Raw genomic sequence first — 23,902 nt, forward strand, 5'->3', positions numbered from 1 at the left:
AAGAAAATTAAAAAGGTCAGGTGCAGTGTCTCACACCTGTAATCCCATCACTTTGGGAGGCAAAGGCGAGTAGATCACTTGAGCTCAGGAGTTCAAGACCAGCCTGGACAACATGGCAAAACTGTGTCTCTACTAAAAATACAAAAATTAGCTGGGCATGTTCACATGTGCCTGTAATCCCAGCTACTTGGGAGGCTGAGGCACGAGAACCTCTTGAGCCTGGGAGATGGAGGTTGCAGTTAGCTAAGATCATGCCACTGTACTCTAGCCTGGGTGACAGAGTGAGAGATGGGGTCTTGCCATCTCCTAGGCTGGAGGGTAGTGGTATGGTCACAGCTCACTACATGCTCTAACTGCTGTGCTCAAGGGATCCTTTTGTCTCAGCCTCTCCAGTAGCTGAGGCTATAGGTGTGTGCCACCACACCTGGATTTTTAATTTTTTCTTTGTAGAGATGAGGTCTTGCCATCTTTCCCAGGCTGGTCTTGAACTCCTAGGCTCAAGGGATCCTCCTGCCTTGGCCTCCCAAAGCGCTGGGATTACAAGCATGGACCAGCTCACTCAGCCTAACAATGTCATTTTAAAAAGTATTATAGGCCAGGCGCTGTGGCTCATGCCTGTGATCCCAGCACTTTGGGAGGCTGAGGTGGGCGGATCAGTTGAGCCCAGTTCAAGGATGTTGTGAGCCATAATTGCACCACTGCACTCCAGCCTGGGTGACAGAATGAGACCCTATTTCTTCAAAACAAAGCAAACATGATATTTGCCATTTAACCATTTAAAAAAATTAATTTTCTTTTTTTTTAAATTATACTTTAAGTTCTAGGGTACATGTGCACAACGTGCAGATTTGTTACATATGTATACATGTGCCGTGTTGGTGTGTTGCACCCGTTAACTTCTCATTTACATTAGGCATATCTTCTAATGCTATCCCTTCTCGCTCTGCCCACCCCATGACAGGCCCTGGTGTGTGATGTTGCCCACCCTGTGTCCAGGTGTTCTCATTGTTCAGTTCCCACCTGTGAGTGAGAGCATGCGATGTTTGGTTTTCTGTCCTTGCGATAGTTTGCTGAGAATGGTGGTTTCCAGCTGCATCCATATCCCTACAGAGAACATGAACCCATCCTTTTTTATGACTGCATAGTATTTCATGGTGTATATGTGCCACATTTTCTTAATGCAATCTGTCATTGATGGACATTTGGGTTGGTTCCAAGTCTTTGCTATTGTGAATAGTGCTGCAATAAACGTATGTGTGCATATGTCTTTACAGCAGCATGATTTATAATCCTTTGGGTATATGCCCAGTGATGGGATGGCTGGGTCAAATGGTATTTCTAGTTCTAGATCCTTGAGGAATCGCCACACTGTCTTCCACAATGGCGTTCCTATTTCTCCACATCCTCTCCGGCACCTGTTGTTTCCTGACTTTTTAATGATCACCATTCTAACTGGTGTGAGATGGTATCTCATTGTGGTTTTGATTTGCATTTCTCTGATGGCCAGTGATGATGAGCAAAAAAAATTAATTTTCTTAAAAGCATTGTTTTTCTTTTTCTTTTTCTTTTTTTTTGAGGCAGAGTTTCACTCTCATTGCCCAGGCTAGAGTGCAATGGCATGATCTTGGCTCACTGCAACCTCTGCTTCCTGGGTTCAAGCGATTCTCCTGCCTCAGCCTCCCAAGTAGCTGGAACTACAGGTGTGTGCCACCACACCTGGCTAATTTTTGTATTTTTTAGTAGAGACGGGGTTTCACTATGTTGGCTAGGTTGGTCTTGAACTCCTGACCTTCAGTGATCCGCCCACCTCAGCCTCCCAAAGTGCTGTGATTACAGGCATGAGCCACTACACCCAGCCAAAAACACTGTTTTTCTTTTATAGAGACGGGATCTCACTGTGTTGCCCACGCTGGTCTCAAACTGCAGGGCTCAAGTGATCGTCCTGCCTTGGCCTCCCAAAGTGTTGGGATTACATATGTGAGCCGCTGGGCTGGGCCCATTTAAACATTTAAAGGGTATAGTTCAGTAGCATTTAGTACATTCAAAATGTGCACCCATAACTGTTTAGTTCCAGAACATTTTTGTTATCCCAAAAGAAAACCATCTATCCATTAGCAGTCGCTCCACATTGTCCCGTTCCCTTAGCCTCTGCCAGCCACTGATCTACTTTCTGTCTCTGTGGACTTACCTGTTCTGGACATTTCATATGAATGGAATCATTCAATATGTGGTCTTTTGAGGCCGGCTTCTTTCACTTAGCATAATGTTTTCAAGGTTCACCATGTTGCAGCATGTATCAGTACGTCATTGCTTACTATGGCTGAATAACACTCCAATATATCTACACATTTTGTTTATCTATTCATCTGCTGATTGGTGTTAGGATTGTTTTTATCTATGCTACGAAGAACACGGGTGTATAAATATCTGTTTGAGTTCCCACTTTTCACTTCTTTTGAGATAGAAGCAGTGGCAGGAATTTGCTGAAGTGAAATTGCTACAACATATGGTAATTGTGTTTGAGTTTTTGAGGAACCTGGTTATGCATGTTTTTAACTTTGCTACGTGTACCATAAACATGCTTATGAATTTTACACTTTAGATTGTTTTTATTCCTTTCTTAGATTTAATCCCAGGTGCGATTACTGGTTTAAGGATCAGGGACACATTTTTGGTTCTCTGAACATAATGTCAAACTGTTTACTGCAAGTTTTGTTCCAATTTACACCAGCTCCATCTGTCTAAACACTAGATCAGTTGTGAGCACTTTAATTACATTCGTACGGCACTGGATATTTTCATGTAAAATAATCTTCCCTTGGTTATTTAATAATTGTATCATGTAACATACTTACATTTTTTTTTTTTTTTTTGAGACAGTCTCCCTCTGTTGCCCAGGCTGGAGTGCAATTGTGCGATCTCAGCTCACTGCAACTTCTGTCTCCTGGGTTCAAGCAATTTTCATACCTCAGCCTCCCAAGTAGCTAGGATTACTGGTGTGCACCACCACGCCTAGCTAATTTTTGTATTTTTTGTAAAGACAGGGTTTTGCCATGTTGGCCAGGTTGATCTCGAACTCTTAAGTGATCTGCTGGCCTCCGCTTACCAAAGTGATTGGAGTACAGGCATGGGCCACTGTGCCCGGCCAACTTACGCTTTTAAGAGAAGTTATCAATACTATTGGAGATCAAAAGTATTTTGTCTTTTTATTTCCTATTAAAACATTCAAATCGACAGTAACAGTCCATTTATTGAGTATTTTCCTGCAGATTTAACTCTGGGCTGAACTTATACATGTTAACTTTTACATTTAAAATAAATTTCTGTACAATTTTTGCTTTGTGTTTTAGTATTAGAATCAATCTAACACTAATAACCTGTAATGTAATTATCGCCTGTTTTTTTTTAGTTGTGGCATTTTGGGGCCTCCATAACAGGATTCTTCCTCCCTTTCCTTTGCCCTGCCCTTCTTGTCCTTTCTTGTTGCGCAATAAACTGGCATGCCCGAGTGGAATGTGCCACATTCAGTTGCCCCTTAGCTTCACGTCGGACATCCTGTTTCCAAACACGGCTGAGTTGGCTGGATTGGCCGTCTCTGCGCTACTGCTTCTTTGGGGATATGTGCCACCGGGGCTGGTGCGTGTATGTGTGAGTAGATGGTAGCTCAGTACTTGACACCAGGCTATGCGGAATTCAACTGTGTAATTTTTTTGTCCGTTTTCTTAGAAAGTGTTTCTTCTGTTGGTAATGAAGGCCACGGCATTCTAGAGAACTCCCCAGTGTTGGTTTTTGTTCCTGTCTCTGAAGCATAGTCTTTCCTTTCTGATTCTACGAGGGTTTCTCTGCTTGTCCTTCTCTCTTCTGGAGATCCCCTTTGCTGTTCACAGCAAGTGGGCTGTCCCTCAGTGGAGAGAAAGGCAGAAAAGGAAGACTTGGACCTGTCCCTTGTCCCTTTGTGGCTAGGGTGTGAGCCAGGGTGGAGTCGGAGGTCCTGCTTCCATTTCTGCCACTGCTTAGCCTTCAGACTTCCCCCATGTCTCTGAACCTTGCAGGGCCTCAGTTTCCCCTTCTGTCTTTTAGATCTGGGTCTCCTCCTTTATGAAATATGTTCCCAGTCCTCATCCTGCACAGCCTGCTGGTTTGTGAGAGTAAATGAAAGGCAGTCATAGATACAAGTGCTTTGCGTTGTTCAGCAAACGTGTATTGAACACTTACTGGTTACTGGGCAGGGTTCCGGGTGCTGGGCAAACAGTGGAAAACGAATCAGCATCTGGAGGTGCTCTTGCTACATCCCGAGGCCCCTTGCATGGTGTGACCTGCAGCAGGCCAAGCACCACCCATCTCTAGTCTGGTACTGGTATGCTCTGTGACATTTGGCCATTTCCTCAGCTTGAACAGTGTCCTTTTCCATTCAATGCGGAAGTTGTGCCAGTAGTTTATAGCCCTAGTGGCCTCCTTGTAATTTGTAGAGTCACAACTTTTGTGGTATGGAATGTAATTACTAAGACTGAATCTCTGAAGATGTTCAGGTAAAGCTCTAAACTGCATGGTCCCTTAATAGAGAGGAATTTTCTAGAAGGTTGTCTGTCAGATACCACTTACAAAGTATCACATACATCTCCAGCACCAATGTGGCCTGAGTATAAGTCTTTATTCCTGCCCTTTAATCCTTATAATTTTAAGAAAATGGAATTGTTTCCAAGTCTGTACAGAATGGTTTCCAAGTGGCTGAGTAGGTGAGGAGTGTTGTCTTGTAAAGTCATTAAAACGTTGCTGTGGGTTTGCAGTCACGGCCATGGGTAATGTGTCATGAGAGAGAGTTATTGCCTCTAGCCAGAACACCTCCCTAAGCATAGCCAGGGGTCATGCTCTGTGCCCAGCTCTCTGATGGCCAAGTGGAAAGTGGGTGGGTAAAGAAATGGAATGGGAGAGGGACAGGGAGGAAAAAAATAAAAAAGATGGACCTCTGTAAGGTGGTCATTATTTGATGAGTGAAGGTCCCTTTTCTTGTTCTTTGTCACCTTTAATGTGGTCTGCAGCATTCTCTGAAGTTCCAGTGTGCAGACCGGAGGCATGCATGTTTAATCTGGCCCTCGGTATTCAACATTTAGAAATCAGGGACTCTCATAAAAATACAGATCCCTGGTCTCTAGGATGAAGTCAGCATGTCGAGGTCCAGGGGGTGTCACCGGGAAGTGCTGTGAGTAGCGGCTGCCCCCAGACACAGCCCTCAGAATGTGCAACTCTTGCTCGCACCACTCGGAGAAATTTAGGGTGTGAAGAAAGCTTTTCTGCAGCCGCGCACCTTTGTTCTACAGAGGAAGAAACTGAGCCCCAGGCATATGAAGATGTGATTTGCCAGAGTGACAGGATGAAGCTGTGAGGGCAGAACCAAGGCTGGGCGTCCTTGCTCCAAACTCTTGAAACTGTGCTCCTGGCCGGCATCCGGGCCTCTCGGCTTCTTCCAGCAGGTGGCAGTTGTGGTGCTGGTTTCCTGCCATTGTCTCTTTCTGGTATTCCTTTCCCCCTTCTCGTGTTCCTCTCTCTTCCTTTGCTTTTGCTTGAGCTTTCTCTCACTAGGTTTTCCCTCTTTCTCTCTCCTGTCTTTTATTCTTTTCCCCTTGCTGTTTTCTCAGATCTCCTGCCAACCCGGCGAGTGTCTAGGTCTACTTTCCTTCTAGACAGCTCTTCTGCACACTCTGCTCACCTTGCAGCTACTCAGGTCTCTGTTCTCCTGGGCTTAGAGGCCTCAAGCTCCAGCGTGCAGGCACGAGGCCCAGAAACCCTGTTGGAATGATCACACTCCCTCTCTGGGAGTGGCCACCACTCAGAGCATTTAACTCCTCTGTGGAGGAGGAGGTTCCTTGATCCTAGATAGGCTGACTTCTTCTGAGAGGCCAGAGATCTGTATTTCTTCTTCTTCTTTTTTTTTTTTTTGAGACTGAGTCTAGCTCTGTCACCAGGCTGGAGTGCAGTGGCCCGATCTTGGCTCACTGCCCAACCTCTGCCTCCTGGGTTCAAGCGATTCTCCTGCCTCAGCCTCCCGAGTATCTGGGATTACAGGCACGCACTGCCACGCCCAGCTAATTTTTGTATTTTTAGTAGAGACGGGGTTTCACCATGTTGACCAGGATGGTCTCAATCTCCTGACCTTGTGATCCGCTCACCTCGGCCTCCCAAAGTGCTGTATTTTCATTGTTTTTAGACGGAGTTTCACTCTGTCACCCAGGCTGGAGTGCAGTGGTGCGATCTTGGCTCACTGCAACCTCCGCCTCCCGGGTTCAAGCAGTTCTGTCTGCTTCAGTCTCCCAAGTAGCTGGGATTACAGGCATCCACCATCACGCCTGGCTAATTTGTTTGTTTTTTTTTTTTGGTATTTTTAGTAGAAATGGAGTTTCACCATGTTGGCCAGACCGGTTTTGAACTCCTGAACCTCAAAGTGATCCTCCCTCCTCGGCCTCCCAAAGTGCTGGGATTACAGATGTGAGCCACAGCACCCCGCCGAGATCTGTATTTTTATACGAGGTTCTCTTGAGTGTTAAATGTTGGACACTAATGTAGAGCTATTGCCTTTGCTGTAAAATGTAAGCATCGTCTCAGGCACCTGGCAGGTTTTGTGAAGCTGGCATGTCACCTGAGCATGCGTGCAAATCCCTAGATGGAGGAGGCTCCTTCTAGCCGGCCTCCTCCTAGCTGCTCTCTGCAGGTGAGGCTCTAGCCCCAGTCATGTGGAGAATGGACACAGCTGCTTCTACCGCTCCACGCCTTCCAGGGGCCAAGCGGGCTTCAGCACCCTTTCCTCACTCCCAGGCGGCCCTAACTGATACCCACATCCTGGGTAGGAAGGTCCATTCCAAATCTTACGCCTTGAAAAAAAACCTAGGAAGGGTTATACCTCTGAAGAGGTAAAGAGTCCTTTTAGGTTATTTTAGTTTCAAAGTGGTGCCATGAGAATGGTGGGGATGGGACTGACATCTGCTGAGCAATTGAGGGGACATTTACTATCCCATGGGACTTTCCTGTATGCTGGATAAAGACCTAGGGGCATACTGAGGTGGGTTTGAAAAGACCTTGACACTAGATGGCTCCACCTGCCTCATGCTGCAGGCTGGGCATGTGTCTGTCCTGGGTAGGCAGGGGATTCACAGACTAGATCTGCCACTGGCTGCTGCTCTCTGCTTCCCTTGTTCCATCACTCATCTCATGCTTACTGTTGCCTGGCAAAGTAGTAAGGGCTGGGCTGAAGGTAAGGTGGATAATTCAAAGCCTTTTCTTTTGAGAGGCTCACAATTAGTAGGGAAGAGCCACAGAGAACACACTTCGAACATCGTAGTGAAGTCATTTATGTACTGAGTACTGTGGAAACCAGAGAAGAGAGGTTAAAGGAGGCTTTGCAATACAGAGTGACATTTGAATGATATTTTAAGATGAAGTTTGCTAGGCAGTGAAGGGCATTCTAGGGAGCCAAAACAGCTGGTGTAAAAACTTAGATTTGTGAAAAAAATGTGTTTGGAAAATGGTGAGAAGTTGGTATGCCTTAAGTGAAAGGAAATTGGAGAAAATAGCAGAGGCTGGGCTTGGTAAGAAAGGCTATTCGGGTGTTGAGTTAGCTGCTTTAACAGAGACCAGAGTAATTGGAATTGTGGCCTCAATAAAGTTGCCGTTTATTTCTTTTGCTTTTTTTTTTTTTTTTTTTTTTTTTTGAGATGGAGTCTTGCTCTGTAGCCCAGGCTGGAGTACAGTGGCCCAATCTTGGCTCACTGCAAGCTCCGCCTCCCGGGTTCACGCCATTCTCCTGCCTCAGCCTACTGAGTAGCTGGGATTACAGGTGCATGCCACCTCGCCCAGCTAATTTGTTGTATTTTTAGTAGAGACGGGGGTTTACCGTGTTAGCCAGGATAGTCTCGATCTCCTAACCTCGTGATCTGCCCACCTTGGCCTCCCAAAGTGCTGGGATTACAGGCGTGAGCCACCATGCCCGGCCATTTCTTTGCTTTTAAAAGTCCAAGTGGAAGGAGGTCCGGGACCTGTCTCTCCACTAGGGTGTTTCAGGCAGCTGAGGTAGCTGTGGTCATTTCCTGGGCATTGCCTTTACTAATTCAGCTGAGCATGGTTCCAGTACCAGCCCAACTCTGCAACTGGGGAAAGGGCATGACATGGAAGTTCTGTTACATCCTGTTAACCAGGCATGTGGACACACCTTACTACAGGGAAAGCTGGGAAACAGTTTCTAGATGGGTGGCCGTGGGCCCAGCCACATCTTGGGGGTTGCATGACCAAAAGCGGAGAGTGCATACTGGGAAACACTCAGTAGCCTCTCCCATAGAAACATAGAGGCAGAATGATGAAGCACTTTGTAGGGAGCTGGGAGGTTTTTAAGGAAGAGCAATAGCATGATTTAAAAAGCTCTTTGGGAGGCTAAGATGGGAGGGTTATTTGAGGGCAGGAGTTTGAGACTGGCCTGGTCAGCATAGTGAGATTCCATTTCTACTTAAAGAAAGAAAGAAAGAAAGCAAAATCTATTTTCCAGAAATGACACCAGCTGCAATGTGACTGGCCACCATGGGGCTGTTACAGTAACTGGGCACGGAGGGGATGCCGAGGGGTAAATCTGCCCTGATGGTTAAGCCTGGCCTTTTGATGGTTTGTCAGGCTGGAGGTCGGTGGGATTTGGGGCTGTTGTTAGTGCATATCTACCTGAAGCCATGGACTTTTGGGCTTTGGGATTGGTCAGGAAATGGATGCCCTTCATTTGAGACTTATTTCAGAACACATTTTTACAGCTTGTTACCAAAGTGAATTGCAACTGTGGGGAAATGATGTCCACAGAGAGCATAAAGGGTTCCTTTCCTCCAGGGTGGGCCGGCAGTGTCCATTCACAGCAGGAACTTGAATAAGCTCCTGTCCTACGCAGGCCCCTAACCCTCTGTGGTTCTGCAGACAAGTTACTAAATTCTTGCCTCTGCTTCCTGCGCTTTAAAGGAGAAAATTATTCCAACACCTCTCTAATTTGTGAGTATGTTTCATTTTACATGCCTGCCACATGTATGAAGTCTTCCACCTGTTTAGAACAAAAACTTCCTGATGATGACATCCTGGGAATTCCCCAGCATTTCAAGTGCTCCCTCCTAGGAACTGGCTAGCAGGTGTTGGAGGGAAGAGCACAACTTTCAGTGAAACATCTGAGGCTGCTCCTGCCTGATCTGCTGCTTAGTTAGCTGGATCAACTTGACCAACAAGATATCCCACAGCCCTCGTGCATCCCAGCTTACTGATCTGTAATAACAGGCAAATCTCTGTGTCCCAGGTTGCTGGGAGGGTGAGACAATGCTCTGGAGTGATGTTTGCCATGGTGAAAGCATTCCTGGGGAATTCTTGAAGACTATTCTGTTATGTTTACCTGATGTCAGGCCTTGAATGTGTCCTCTCCTTGAGGCAAACATGGTGTCTCCTTCCACAGGGGGTCCGTGGGGCTTTTGGTCTTGTGGCCAAGGTCAAGGAGAGCTGCACAGGCCATCTCCATAATCCTACCCTATGTCCTAATTCTTTGGGCCTTTAAGGCATCTGAAAATTTGCTGCTAGTGTTTATAAGGCTGGTCACGTCACAGAAAAATCAAATATACAGAATTTTTTTATTTTTATTTTTTTTAGACAGAGTCTTGCTCTGTCACCCAGGCTGGAATGCAGTGGTGTGATCTTGGCTTACTGTAACCTCTGCCTCTAGGGTTCAAGTGATTCTGTTGCCTCAGCCTCCTGAGTAGCTGAGATTACCAGCACGTACCACTATGCCTGGCTAATTTTTGTATTTTTAGCGGAGATGGGGTTTCACCATGTTGGCCAGGCAGGTCTCGAATTCCTGACCTCAAGTGATCCACCAGCCTCAGCCTCCCAAAGTGCTGGGATTACAGGTGTGAGCCACTGCGCCTGGGCCAGAGTTTTTTAAAAAGGCATTTTGTCATAGCCTTACCTTTTGATACTTTATCTCACTGGTCATATGCTTTAAGGAAAAAGATATCACATGGGCACAAGGACCCATGCTGTAAATAGGTTGACCTTCAGCCCTGGCAAATTTTCAGATGCTTTAAAGGCCCAAAGAATGAGGACATGGGGTAGGATTATGGAGATGGCCTGTGCAGCTCTCCTTGACCTTGGCCACAAGGGGTCAGCTTATTCTTAGGTTTCTTAGAAGGGACTTTTTTTTTTTTTTTTTTTCTTTCTGGAGTCTATTGCTTTCCCCACCACCAAACAGCATTGACTCCAGATGATTCTAGCCTGTTGTGTGGGTGTGTCAGGCGGGAATGTGTTGGTTCCATGCCTGTTCTACTAGGGATAGGCTGGCACTGCATTTTGTGGAGCTGCTGTGGAGACAGTTTGACTAGATCCATGTTTAGCCAAGAGATGCTACCGACTAGGTGTCAACCCTGTTTGGCCCCATGTTCCATCAGTTACATTGCCAAGACCAGCTCGGTGGGGGAGACCCTAACCCAGCGGCGCTAGAGGAATTAAAGACACACACACAGAAATATAGAGGTGTGAAGTGGGAAATCAGGTGTCTCACAGCCTTCAGAGCTGAGAGCCCCGAACAGAGATTTACCCACATATTTATTAACAGCAAATCAGTCATTAGCATTGTTTCTATAGATATTAAGTTAACTAAAAGTATCCCTTATGGGAAACGAAGGGATGGGCCGAATTAAAGGATTAGATTGGGCTAGTTAACTGCAGCGGGAACATGCCCTTAAGGCATAAATGGCTCATGCTATTGTTTGTAGCTTAAGAATGCCTTTAAGTGGTTTTCCGCCCTGGGTAGGCCAGGTGTTCCTTGCCCTCGTTCCTGTAAACCCATAGCCTTCAAGCTTGGGCGTTAGGGCCATTATGAACCTGTCACAGTGCTGCAGAGATTTGTTTATGGCCAGTTTTGGGGCCAGTTTATGGCCAGATTTTGGGGACTTGCTCCCAACATACATGGTGGCGTTTTATGACTGTGAGGTCTTTCCCAGAGATGAACTTCATGGGAACTCACTCTTTACTTGATAGTGAGAAGAGGAAATATTTGCTTATTACGGGCCTGTCTTGAGCCTTTGGATGGTGGTTTATTGCTAGTGGGAGATGGGAAGAAATATGAGAAATCTTCTGCCTTGAGGTTGGGCTATTGCTCTACCCGGGGGAAGACATAACTTCTGTTCCCAGCAGAGCTTTGCAAAGTGACGGAGCAGGTCTGGTCTTGTTTTTGGCTGGCTGAAATACCAAGTGTACTTGCTGTGACATTTCCCTCATGAGGCAGAGAAGTCCCAGCCGTGAGATGTAGTCCCCGCTCCAGGACTGAACTGCTTTCCTAAAGCACCAAGTAAAATTCTAAATGTCCTCACTTTCTCATTTTTAACCCTTTCCTTGGCATTTTGGAAAACCATACCAACTTCCTGAGTGGAAATGCTCCGTGGCGAAGCTTTGCATATTGAACTGAGGGAGAGCGGTTAGTATGGAATGGTAGGAAGCTGCAGGAGAGGGTGGGTGCTGACAGGTGTTTTCAGTGGGCTCCTGCCCAAAGGGTCATGAGTCATTATGCTCTCTTTTCTCACAAATCCATAATTTTTTCACCTGTTGAATGGCCTTCTTATTTGACACAAAGTCTCTGGCATTGCTCTTCTTCCAGGCAGAGGTGTTCCATGTTCTACCTGAGTGTGTCCAGCCCCCACAGTTACTGCCTTGCTGCCTTCCTGGCCTTGGCTCAAGCAGGGGGAACAAGGAAGGGACTGGTCCTCTCTGCTGTTCCTGCTTTAGTTCTGCAGTGAATCCCTGCCCCTGGCCTTTCCTGCTCCTTCTGACAGTAGCCTCCCTTGTGGAGCACCCCAGGATCTACTCCCACTGACTGCACCAGTCATTTCCTGTGTGTGTGTAGACATGTACGTATGTGTGAATGAATGCTCATGTCTAAGACTGGCCCTTTCTCCTTTAATTTGATTTTACCATGTTTAGGAATACCTCATACTTTTGGTTCGTCCTCAGCATCTCCTCTTTATTTTCCCATGCTGTTGTGTGGTTTTATTTGTCACAAGTAATTTTTTTCCCCCTCTCCTCTGCCCCTTCTAACATCTTAGAGAGGGATGGAGACTGAAGAGTGAGTTTGGTCCTCCACTTGATCCAGGTTCTCATTTTTGTTTTCTACTTCAAAGCAACAACATGGTACTGTGACTTTGATAAGAATTGACCTCAGGCCCAGCAAGGTTTCTCATGCCTGTAATCCCAGCACTTTGGGGGGCCAAGGCAGGAGGATTGCATAAGCCCAGGAATTCAAGACCCACCTGGGCAACATAGGGAGACCTTGTCTCTACAAAAAATAAAATTAGCTGGATTTGGTGGTGCACATCAGTGGTCCTGGCTACTCGGGAGGCCAAGGTGGGAGGAATGCTTGAGGCTAGGAGGTCAAGGCTGCAGTGAGCCAAGATTGTGCCACTGCATTCCAGCCTGGGCAACAGACACTGTCTTAAAAAAAATAATAATCAACCTCAGTACTATTCTTATCTTTTGACTAATTTTTCTTTGTTGAAGACTCATTCCTAGAACAAAATACCAAGTTAAGTCTCCTGTCCTGTCTAGTTGTGTGCACCACAAGCACTTGGTTTGTTTATGGGTTGACGGAACCACTGCTGCTCCCATGGTGTCATGGGAGCATATTTCCCATCATAGGTGTCAAATGCCTTATGCACAATGGGCTGATACAGTGGATGACGCCAGAATTAGTTGATAGATAATGATCACTCACCCATTAGCACTTATTTAATTCAGTGTCTGTGTTCTCCTTTGATGAGTGAGCGCTGGGATAGAGAAGTAAGGTACATGTCCTGGTTATGTTTGCTATGTTGTCATGTTTGCAGTTTAAAGGCCTGCATTAATGTGCTTTGTGTGAATTGGTTCTCCGTCACAGGCATTAGTATGCACCCCCTGAGCACAGCCTGGGCCAAGAGCTATGGCGTACAGGTGGTGGATCAAGGGTAGCTGTGTATGGAAGTTTGCCCTCTCCTAACTAGATGAGTCAGATACTGAAATACCCACAAGACACTTAATAAGTCTAGTAACTGAAGTTCTGACAAAATGGCGTGTCAGTATAGAAAGGGTAAGAGAGACTAACTCTGCTCGGTGTGCTCAAAACACCAGTATGTCGGGTGGTATTCAAGGTATTCCTTAAAGGATGGGCGCCTATTGGTATAATTGCTGGATGCCCCATAAGGATATAAGTGTTTCAAGGGCAGGACCATGACTCTTATGTTCACCACTGTGTCTCCTATGCCCCTGGTACTCAGGATACAAATGGATGCATGGATGGAAGGAAGGAAGTGTGGATGAATGAACAGATGAATGAATAAATTAAATGAAGGCAAAATTCTAGATGGGAGGATAGTTTGAATGGTAAAAGAGAGGCAAGAAGTTAGGCATGTTGGTGAAATTAATACTGGTTTGGCTGACATGTAGAACACTTGAAGGAGAATGGCCAGAGAAAGGGTTGGAGGAAAGACTTAACTCAGATGATAAAAGCTCAAAAACTTTGGCTTTTCTTCCTAAATAGTGGAAAGACTTAACTCAGATGATAAAAGCTCAAAAACTTTGGCTTTTCTTCCTAAATAGTGGACACTAAACAGCAGGAAACATTTGGGTAGGTCTTGGCCGTAAGCGTGCACAATTAATTCAAAGTTTGAGAATATAATTTAAATTGGAAAAAGACTCCTGACATAGGCTTGTCTGGCTTCTTCATGCTGTAGATAAATAACCAAAGATGGCTGCTACAGGCTACAAGTTTAGTTCACTAGCAGCAAGGCCATAACCATTTCTGGGCTCTCATTTCTTGGTTGTCTTGTCTTTAGATGTGTGCAACAGCACCGATCTTCCGGAAGTCGAGATCATTAGCCTGCTGGAGGAGCAGCTGCCCCATTATAAGTTAAGAGCCGACACCATCTACGGTTATGACCACGACGACTGGCTCCATACACCTCTCATTTCTCCAGATGCCAACATCGACCTCACAACCGAGCAAATTGAAGAGACGCTAAAATACTTCCGTAAGTAGTTGTCCATGTGTGCTGTGATGGCAGTGTCATGACTAGTTCTTCTTAGCCGCGGCCCCAAATAAGATCTTGTACTGGCTACCCTGTGCTGTGACTTGTCATCTTTGGAAAGGTGGTCAAAGAAATGCGACTGTAGGGGTTAACCACATGAAACGTCCCAATTTTAAATGTTCTGAATAGAAATTTTAGAGGAGTGAGGATCAAGTTAAGATTTTCATTTGAACCAACTTTTTATTTTTTTATTTTTTGAGATGGAGTCTGGCTCCTCTTGCCCAGGCTGGAGTGCAGTGGTGCTATCTCAGCTCACTACAACCTCTGCCTCCTGGGTTCAAACGATTCTGCCTTAGCCTCCCGAGTAGCTGGGGCTACAGGCACGCACCACCATGCCCGGCTAATTTTTGTATTTTTAGTAGAGATGGGGCTTTACCATGTTGTCCAGACTGACCAACCTGGCCACTCCTGACCTTAAGCCACCCACCTTGGGCTCCCAAAGTGCTGAGATTATAGGTGGGAGCCTACTTTTTTTTTTTTTTTTTTGACTGTACAGAAGAATTTGAAAATGTTCCTATTTCTGTTTCTTCGCAAAAGTACCACAAGTCCTTAGAAACTCACTGGGAAGGAGTTTGTCTAAGTTTAAAACCAAAGATATTGGGAACATCCAGGCCGCTCATTTATGTGACACAGAAAAACATGTATACCAAGGCTGATAACTCTCGTGTGAAAGCTCACTAAGCTGGTTATTTGAAGAGTCCAAATACCGCTGCAGCAGCAAACCGGTCATGCTGATGGGCTGCAGAGCAGATACCTGGTAGGGTGAGCAGTAAACTAGGTGAGTGTTTTCAGTGTGGTCATGATGGCCAGGGTGTGAAACTTGATATTGCACACTTGTAAAAAAAAAAAAAAGGGATAATTTAAAAAATGAATACTTTATGATTCTGATGTTTATTCAAAATGTGCCCTTTTAGAAGAAATTTTACTCTTTGAAAACTTATGGCAGCCAATAATTTATGTATCTATCACTGTGTCACTTAAAAAAAAGGATACCAATCCTTCTACCTGCAGACAGCTTGGTTCAAAACCAGCTTATGTCTCATCTCTACAAATTTCTTGTAATTATTTTTACTAATACAGGCTGATCTCTCCAATATTCTTGAATTTGTGAGATGATTTATAATAAACGAATTGGTTTGGTACTACAAGTTTCTCCTTTAGGGTGTGTCTAGGGATGTTTTCAGGTTCTCTTTATTAGATATTAATAAGAAAAAAGTGTTGCTTGTATTGACCCATAAACCCTACAGAGTCTTTGTGAATACTGCAGATGATCAATTTCAGTAGGGATGATAATAGAATCATCCACACCAGGGTAGTTGTGAAGCATGTTAGACTCGTACTCATATTGAAGTTGAAGCTTTAGAATTTCTAGTGTCTTGTAGCATATAGGAGGCTCCTAGCAAGTCATTTTGTTGATTCATGACGTCTGTACCACCAAGGAGATATGTGGTATTGTGTGGAAAACCGAGTCTACAGTAACCTCCTTGGTAGATTTTGTATTTGCTTTTTTCAGACTGTAGACGTCTGCAAAAAAAAAAATTCACAAGAGAACAGTAGAGTTTGTAACAGAATTATTTTTTGGGCCTCTCTGTGTTACCTGCCTTTCCTTAGGAGACCCTCTTGTGATTCTGCAATACCTATCATGGCCATTTCTGTCACAGGAGGCTCCTGGGTTCCACTCATACAGTTTTTTTTTTTTTTTTGAGACGGAGTCTCGCTCTGTCGCCCAGGCTGGAGGGCAGTGGCACGATCTCTGCTCACTGCAAGCTCCACCTCCTGGGTTCAGGCCATTCTTCTGCCTCAGCCTCCCGAGTAGCTGGGATTACAGGCGCCCGCCACCACACCCGGCTAATTTTTTTTTTTTTTTGTATTTTTAGTAGAGATGGGGTTTCACCGTGTAAGCCAGCATGATCTCGATCTCCTGACCTTGTGATCCAGCTGCCTTGGCCTCCCAAAGTGCTGGGATTACAGGCATGAGCCACCGTGCCCGGCAACTTTTTTTTTCTTTTTTGAGGCAGGGTTTTGCTCTGTTGCCCAGGCTGGGGTGTAGTGGTGCACATATGGCTTACTGCAGCTTTGACTTCCTGGCCTCAAGCAACCCTCCCACCTCAGCTTCCTGTGTGGCTAGGACTACATGTATGTACCACCAAGCCCAGCTAATTTTTAATTTTTATTTTTTTTGGAGAGATGGGGTCTCCCTATGTTGGCCAGGCTGGTGTCAAACTCTAGGCCTCAAACAATCCTCCTGCTTCAGCCTCCCAAAGTGCTAGGAAATCAGGTATGAGCCACTGCACTTGGCACCATTCATACTTTGATTAATCACTGACATTTACAGTGTAATTGGAAGACCATCCATGGGCAACACTACACAATTTTCAGAGAACATTTGCACAAATTGCCTCATTTCATTCCTGTAAAATGCCTACAGTTGGGTAGGGCTGATTTTATTATAGGTGAAATGGATGTGTGAAAGGCTCAGTGTTTACTCCGTGGCACTGAGCCACTGTTTCTACAATCTGTTTAACAGTAGACTTGAGGCTGGGCGCTGTGGCTCACGCCTGTAATCCCAGCTCTTTGGGAGGCCGAGGTGGGCGAATCACCTGAGGTTGGGAGTTTGAGACCAGCCTGACCAACATGGAGAAACCATGGTGGCACATGCCTGTAATCCCAGCTACTCAGGAGGCTGAGGCAGGAGAATCACTTAAACCTGAGAGGCGGAGGTTGTGGTGAGCTGAGATTGCAACATTGCACTCCAGCCTGGGCAACAAGAGTAAAACTCCATCTCAAAACAAGCAAGCAAGCAAACAAACAGTAGACTTGAACAGAGAGAGAGTGTCTTTTTTGTTTGTTTGCTTTGTTTTTAATTATACAGTTAGGAAAAAAGAAGAAATCCTGGTGGGTTTGGCAATAGATAACACAACTTATAATAAAACTGGAAGAACCAAAATAAACATTGAGCAGAGATTCTGAAAGTTCTTAGAGCATGCTTACGTCAAAGCCTTAACTTAATTCTGTATCTTCTTCTGTGGTTCCTGTAGTTAGAGCAACATAGCTATTTCCTAAATATCTGTCAATTGAACGATCAAGTGTTAACTCTTAAATACAGGACCCTGTAGAGTGGAGCTCTCTCACTGAGGTCCTGCGACCTCTAAAGGGTCTGTAGAGAGAATTTAGGGGTTCCATGCACTTACAAAGGGGAAAAAAAATCACACTTTTATTTTTATTAACTTCTAACTGAAATGCAGCATTTCCTTTAATTATGAACAGAGACACACACAGGCACAGTGGTATTAGCAGGACCTGTGATATTGTCGCCAGTAGAAATCACAGATATTTTCATGTCATGCTTCAGTGGAAGCAGATACTTTGAGTTACTGCCTTTGCTCATCACTGCCATGAAATTACATTTGTTGTTAAATGTGCTAATAGATCTTTTATTTCATGTTACGGTTGGGTAGAGCTGTTTTTATTATAGGTGAAATGGACGTGTAGAAGGCTCAGTGTTGTGGAATACAGTGTTATGGAATATGTCTTATTTTATTTATTTAGATCTTTTATTTCTTTTCTTCTTTAATAAAGAAGCACTTATCAGATATCACAGACTTTTTTGTCATTGTTCATATCCCAGAGTTTTTCAAGTTTTAGATGCAATTGTTTTCCTTTGCAGTCCTCTGTATTTTATGTCTTCAAAGCTTTCTTCTGTGGAGGTGTCTGTGAGCCTTGCCAAAGTGGCAGAGGGGTCACCAGAAGGCACTGGTTCGGAGTCCTGCTGTGTGCATGGTATCCTTTTTGGGTTTCATGTGTTTGTTTACACGTGTGTAACCCAGGAGATGCTGTGACTCACCAGTGTGTTGAATCAGTTTTGAGGCGTGTGAGCAGACAAGGCAGCCTGCATTGATTAGGGCAGAGGTTCTCGGTTGTGGGTGGGCATGGGGATAAGGAGCGCTGGGCTTCTGATATGCTCCCCTGGATGAGAAATCCTATAGAAGAGGGCCAGCTACACATTGCTACACAGATCAGAGGAGACAGGCCCCTTCCTGTACGTCCTCCCCCTGAGTGGAGAAACAACGTCTTTACCTTTTAAATTTGGCCCTCACTTGGCTTCCTAAGAAGAGGCGAGAAAGCTTTGGGCATCCACCTTTGCCGGGTGGTAGAATGACCTTTTCAGAGAAGTTTTCGTGCTTCTGCTAGTCAGGTGGGTTTATAACTCCTGAGTCTGAGAAACACAGAAAATTAAAATGACCCACAAAACAGATATACCCACAACGAGGGGACATTTGGGAGAAAGCATAGTCAACATATGGTACTTGCAGTGTGCTGGGCAATCCTCAGAGTGGCCTGAATTGAATACTCTTGCCTTCTGCAGGTGAGGACGGCGAGGCGCAGGGAAGTTAAGGAAAAGTCACATACCTAGCAAGGTGAGTCAGACCTAGTTTGTCTGGTTTGACTCCATCTCTTACCCAGTATCTCAGATTAGCTACAAAGGGGACAAGAAAACTTCTTGTTTAAGAATGAAACCCATCAGGTGAAATACAAGAAAACCAAAAACCCCATCAAAACCTTAGTTTCAAAATCTGTCAATAGCTTATTTATTTATAAAATATATGTCTAACATATTGAAAATTCATTTTTTTTCATGGTTCAGGGCATTGTCCCAAGTGACCCTTAGCTTGATACAGCTTAATTTGAAGATGAGGTTTCTTTCTTCCCTGTGATTTTCACCTCCATCCTGTGACTTGTAGGTCACACTTCCCTAATCCCTGGTGGAAATGACAGTGTGTGCTATAGACTTTTGTAGTCATATAACACACAGCAGACACCAGACATGAAAGCTGCTGCATTGGTCTTTGGGTGGCTATGGAACTCTTTTTGGTCCCTTCTTCTAGGGACTGCTGTATGTAACTTTTTGGTTAAGAAGCATTGATTGAGAAAAAAAAAAAAACTCCGTATCTCACCTGCATATGATCTGCTGACCACCCTCCCTGCGTTTACCTGGAGCAGCTTTTTTCCTAAGAAGAGAAGGGTATGAAGCAGATAAGAGTTTCATAATATTGTTCCATCATTTGTTTTTACTGTAAAGTAATATTAAGGATTTAGCGAACAGTATTTACTGAGTGACTGATATTCACCTCTAACTCTTTGAGGACTTGTTTGCATTCCAGCTCAGGTTTTCTGACTAAGGAGATAAAAACATCTCCTGGACTATTTATTTTTATCCATGACCTAACCCAAGGACTTTGCACTGGGTTGGACCAATGCAGGCAGCTCTTGAGGCCTTCAGTGCCATCCTACCCTGAGTTGCTTACCTTGCTTATGTCGGGGGAGGGAAGGGGGTCTGGAACCTGCATATTAAACCAGCTCCCCTTGCCATTTTAACTTTTAAAAATTGAATTTAAAATTCAACAACAACAGCAAGACCTTTAATGTAGTCCAACCATCGTTGTTCACATGGGCCCCTGAGGTGCGGAGTGCATTGATTTGCTAAGCCTTGCATAGCCAGGGTATGTGGGGCCAGGAATTGTGTGCAGGTCTCGCCACGACTCTAGAATTGTGTCCGTAAAGTAGAACCTACAGTAATATTATTATACCCCCATTTTCACCTTTGCTTATTCACTTGTGTCCACTGTGTCCACACGGTCACAGGCGTAGCAAGCATTTATACAGTTGGTTTTATGGATGTACACAACGAACCTCATGTGTTTTCCTTATACAGGGCTCATCCCAGGAGAGTGGGAATTTACTCAAGGTAAAGCATGAGGAGCCAGAGTATCTGGCATGGGGTTTAACTGGAATCCCTCTACCTCCACCACTGTACCTAGAGGCTCCTCTCTCCCCTCATCCTGTTTGACCCTTGAGCTGGGCCGACACAGTGGTCACTCCCTGCTGGACACTCTCCTGGCTTGACTCCCAGTGCCTCACTTGCTCCCAGAGTTCCTTTTTGTCTCTCTGGATAGTCTTTCCAGCCTCTTTCACCAGTTCTTTCTTTTTCCTCTTCCTCTGAACTTCTAAATCAGTGGCTGTCAACCCTGATGCACCTAGAACTTAAATAAATATAGTCTGGCAGACGCTGTGGCTCATGCCTGTAATCCCAGCACTTTGGGAGGCCGAGGTGGATGGATCACCTGAGATCAGGAGTTTGAGACCAGCCTGGTCAACATGATGAAACTCCGTCTCTACTAAAAATACAAAAATTAGCCAGGCATGGTGGCATGCACCTGTAATCCCAGCTACTCGGGAGGCTGAGGCAGGAGAATCTCTTGAACCCAGGAGGCAGAGGTTGCAGTGAGCCGAGATTGTGCCACTGCACTTCAGCCTGGGTGACAGAGCAGGACTCCATCTCAAAAATAAATAAATAAGTAAACAAATAAAAATAAATAAATTAAAAAAAAAAATACAGTCCTAAGCCAGGCGTGGTGGCTCACGCCTGGAATCCCATCACTTTAGGAGGCCAAGGCAAGCAGATCATATGAGCCCGGAAGTTCGAGACCAGCCTAGGCAACATGACAAAACTCCGTCTCTACAAAAAATAATTATAATTAAAAAAATACCTGTGTGCGATGGTATGCGTCTTGTAGTCCCAGCTATCAGGAGGCTGAGGTGGTAGGATTGCTTGAGCCTAGGAAGCAGAGGTTGCAGTGAGCCAAGATCATGCCATTGCACTCCAGCCTGGGCAACAGAGCGAGACTCTGCCTCAAAAAAAGAAAAAGACAAAAACCAGCCCTGGAACCAGTCCCCTGCAGATACCAAAATCCATGGATGCTCAAGTCCCTGATATGAATTGGAAAAGTATTTGCATTTAACCTGTACACATTTTTCCATATACTTTAAGTCTAGATTACTTGTATTACTTGTAAATGCTATTTTTTTTTTTTTTTTTTTGAGACAATCTCCTGTCGCTCAGGATGGAGTGCCTTGGTGCCATCTTGGCTCACTGCATTCTCAACCTTCCAGACTCAAGCCATCCTCCCACCTCAGCCCCCTAGTAGTTGGGACTACAGGCACATGCCACCATGCCCAGCCTAAAGTTTTGTATTGTTATTTTATATTGTTTTTTTCACCCTGAATATTTTTGATCCGTGGTAGATACAGAAGGCTGACTATATATCCTCCCCAGGCCCCAACCTCAGGCATAGTCATTCTAATTGATTCTCAGGTGACTGTGATGTACTGCTCTGAATGTTGGCGTGCCCAGCCTACGTCTGTCTATATCCTCTCTCCCAAGGCTGTAATAACAGCCACATGCTGGTGACTGCCAAATGTATGCCCACCCTGACCTTCCCTTCCTCCCCCAGCCTCATGTACCCGCATACTGAGGTTATTAACTCATCCACTGCAGAAGGTAGATTGTTCCCCCTCCACACACATTTGCCTTAATAAATACAACATGGTTTACCCTATTTCCATATCCTCCTGGCCATCCACCGGCCCTGTTAATTCTTCCTCCAGATATATCCCAGACCCATTCTCTGACCTGGCTGCTGCCACCCTTGATGAAGCCACTGCCATCTCATCCCTGGACAGCTGTAACTGCTCTCCCAGCTTCCACTCTTGCTTCTCTGTTGTCCTCTTTGGACCCAGCAGCCTGACTGGTCTTTTTTTGAAATCCAACTGGGTTATGCTGCTTCTTTGTTTCCCATTGCCCTTTGGATAAAATGCAGAGTCTTCCAAGACTCTGTGACCTGGCTCTTGGGTCTCTATCCAGCCAGCCTCGTTCCACCCTGTCCTTACCCTATAGCAGCCCCACTAGTGCTTCCAGACCCTCGAACACACCAAACTCCCATGACCTTGGGCCATGCCGCTCCCTCGCTACCCCTTTTCCTTTTGTTTTTGAAGTTTTTATTTATTTCTCTTTCTTTTTTTCTTGAGACTGGTTCTTGATATGTTGCCTAGGCTGCCCTTGAACTCCTGGGCTCAGCACTCCTCCTGCCTCAGCCTTCTGAGTAGGCTGGGACTACAGGTGCATGCTGCTGTGCCCAGCTTCTTTTCTGTTCTTTGGTTCTCAGCAGAAGTGTGCTGTCCATGACACACCTTCCTTGACCACCCCATCTGTGGCATCCCCCATCTCCGTTGCCTTTTTCTGCCTTCATAGGTTTCATCACTCTTTATTTGCTTATGTAATGATAACCAATAATGGTAATAATGACTCACATCTACCACTTGTCAGGGTTGTGCTAAATGCCTTACCTTTATGAGCACTGCAGGACATAGACTCTAGATTTGTTGTAGTACATAATCCTCTTTTCGATTAAATGATTTTTAAATCATTTAATATATTACAATTGTTTTATCTAAATTGAATTGGCCTTTTAATCCCTAATTGTTTTTCAAGATATTAAAGTTAGTTTACATAGATTTAACACTCTTTTATAGCAATGTAAATGGACTTAAAAATTTTTATAAAGAACACTTTTAATGCTATACATGAAATAAAAAACACAATGATATAATTACATTAATCAACAAAACAGGCGTGAACAAACAGGTTGGGAACATACACACGACCATTTATCCATTGGGAAAATGCTCAATTCACAAGAGTCCAGATGCCGAGGCACGTAAGACAGTCGTCAGCTGGCTGGCAGTATCAGCAGGCTGTGGGCCCTTCCTTCCTTCCTTCCTTCCTTCCTTCCTTCCTTCCTCCCTCCCTCCCTTCCCCTTCCCCTTCCCCTTCCCCTTCCCCTCATCTCCCCTTCCCTGCCTCCTTCCTTACCTTTCCTTTTACCTTTCCTTTCCTTTTTCCTTTTACCTTACCTTACCCTACCTTAATCTTGCTCTATTGCCCAGGCTGGAGTGCAGTGGTGGTGATCATGGCTCACTGCAGCCTCAACCTCTTGGCCTCAAGTGATCCTTCTGCCTCTGCCTCCCAAGTAGCTGGGACTACAGGTGCATGCCACCACACCCAGCTAGTTTTTAAATGTTTTGAATGTTTTGTAGAGACAGGGTTTTGCTATGTTGCCTTGGCTGTCTCATGCTCCTGGCCTCAAGTGATCCACCTGCCTTGGCCTCCCAAAGTGCTGGGATTATAGGTGTTAGCCACCTCGCCTGGTCTTTTTTTTTTTTTTTTTCTTTAGAGACAGTCTTTCTCCCACAACCAGGCTGTAGTGTAGTGGCCTAATTATAGCTTACTGTAGCCTTGAACTCCTGGCCTCAGGCAGTCTTCCTGCTTTCCCTCCCAAAGCTATGGAACTACAGACAGGAGCCACCATGTCCGGATGGTTTTTGGGGGCTATGGCAAGTGCAGGCTTGTCAGAGGAATTAGTGGAGAAGCAGGGATTAGTTAGGAAAACCTCTCCACTTCTTGTGTTTCATGCCAGGCAGTGTTTGTAACTTCAGAACCTGCCCTTACCTCACCTACCTGCCATGTTATGCTCATTTCAACTACTGTCCCCTGCTGTATAGGGAGTGCCTTGAGGGCAGAGATCATGTTAGTTTTGTTCCCCCTTCTATACAGAGGGTGGAGCCCAGGACCATGCCCAGCTGAAGGAGGAGTGTGCTGCTGCTGTCTCTGTATTTCCAGGTACTCCTTGTTGATCTCTAGCCAAGACGAGGAGCCTCCTTATGAGATGTCATCTTCTGAGCTCTTTTGATGGAGGGAATACCAGAGTGATGATTGAACATGGAAAGTCTTGGCACAGTGGCTCACGCCTGTAATCCCCACACTTTGGGTGGCTGAGATGGGAGGATTGCTTGAAGACAGGCATTTGAGACCATGCTTGGCCACCAAACGAGCACCCTTTCTACAAAAAAAGAAAAACAAAACAAAAACAAAAAACCGTGAAAAGCCTCATCCA

At 45.2% G+C, this 23,902-nt stretch overlaps 1 protein-coding gene across 12 annotated transcripts in view; it reads left to right on the plus strand.

Annotated features, from left to right (window-relative positions):
- TRAK1 (trafficking kinesin protein 1) overlaps positions 1 to 23,902 on the plus strand; it is a 138,073-nt gene that overhangs the window by 21,500 nt on the left and 92,671 nt on the right. For 11 of the 12 annotated variants that reach the window (XM_033212172.1, XM_033212173.1, XM_033212164.1 and 8 more), the window contains exon 2: positions 13,860 to 14,054. Coding sequence is in view for 9 of the 12 variants with exons in the window: in XM_033212164.1 (XP_033068055.1) it covers positions 13,860 to 14,054 (195 nt within the window). In the remaining 3 variants the exon portion in view is untranslated. Of the gene's footprint in view, positions 1 to 3,550; positions 3,618 to 13,859; positions 14,055 to 23,902 lie in introns of those variants that run through there. The other variant, XM_033212174.1, reaches the window with a different exon arrangement.

Source organism: Trachypithecus francoisi, unplaced genomic scaffold (genome assembly GCF_009764315.1).
Source record: "Trachypithecus francoisi isolate TF-2019V2 unplaced genomic scaffold, Tfra_2.0 Lachesis_group0, whole genome shotgun sequence".
NCBI lineage: Eukaryota > Metazoa > Chordata > Mammalia > Primates > Cercopithecidae > Trachypithecus > Trachypithecus francoisi.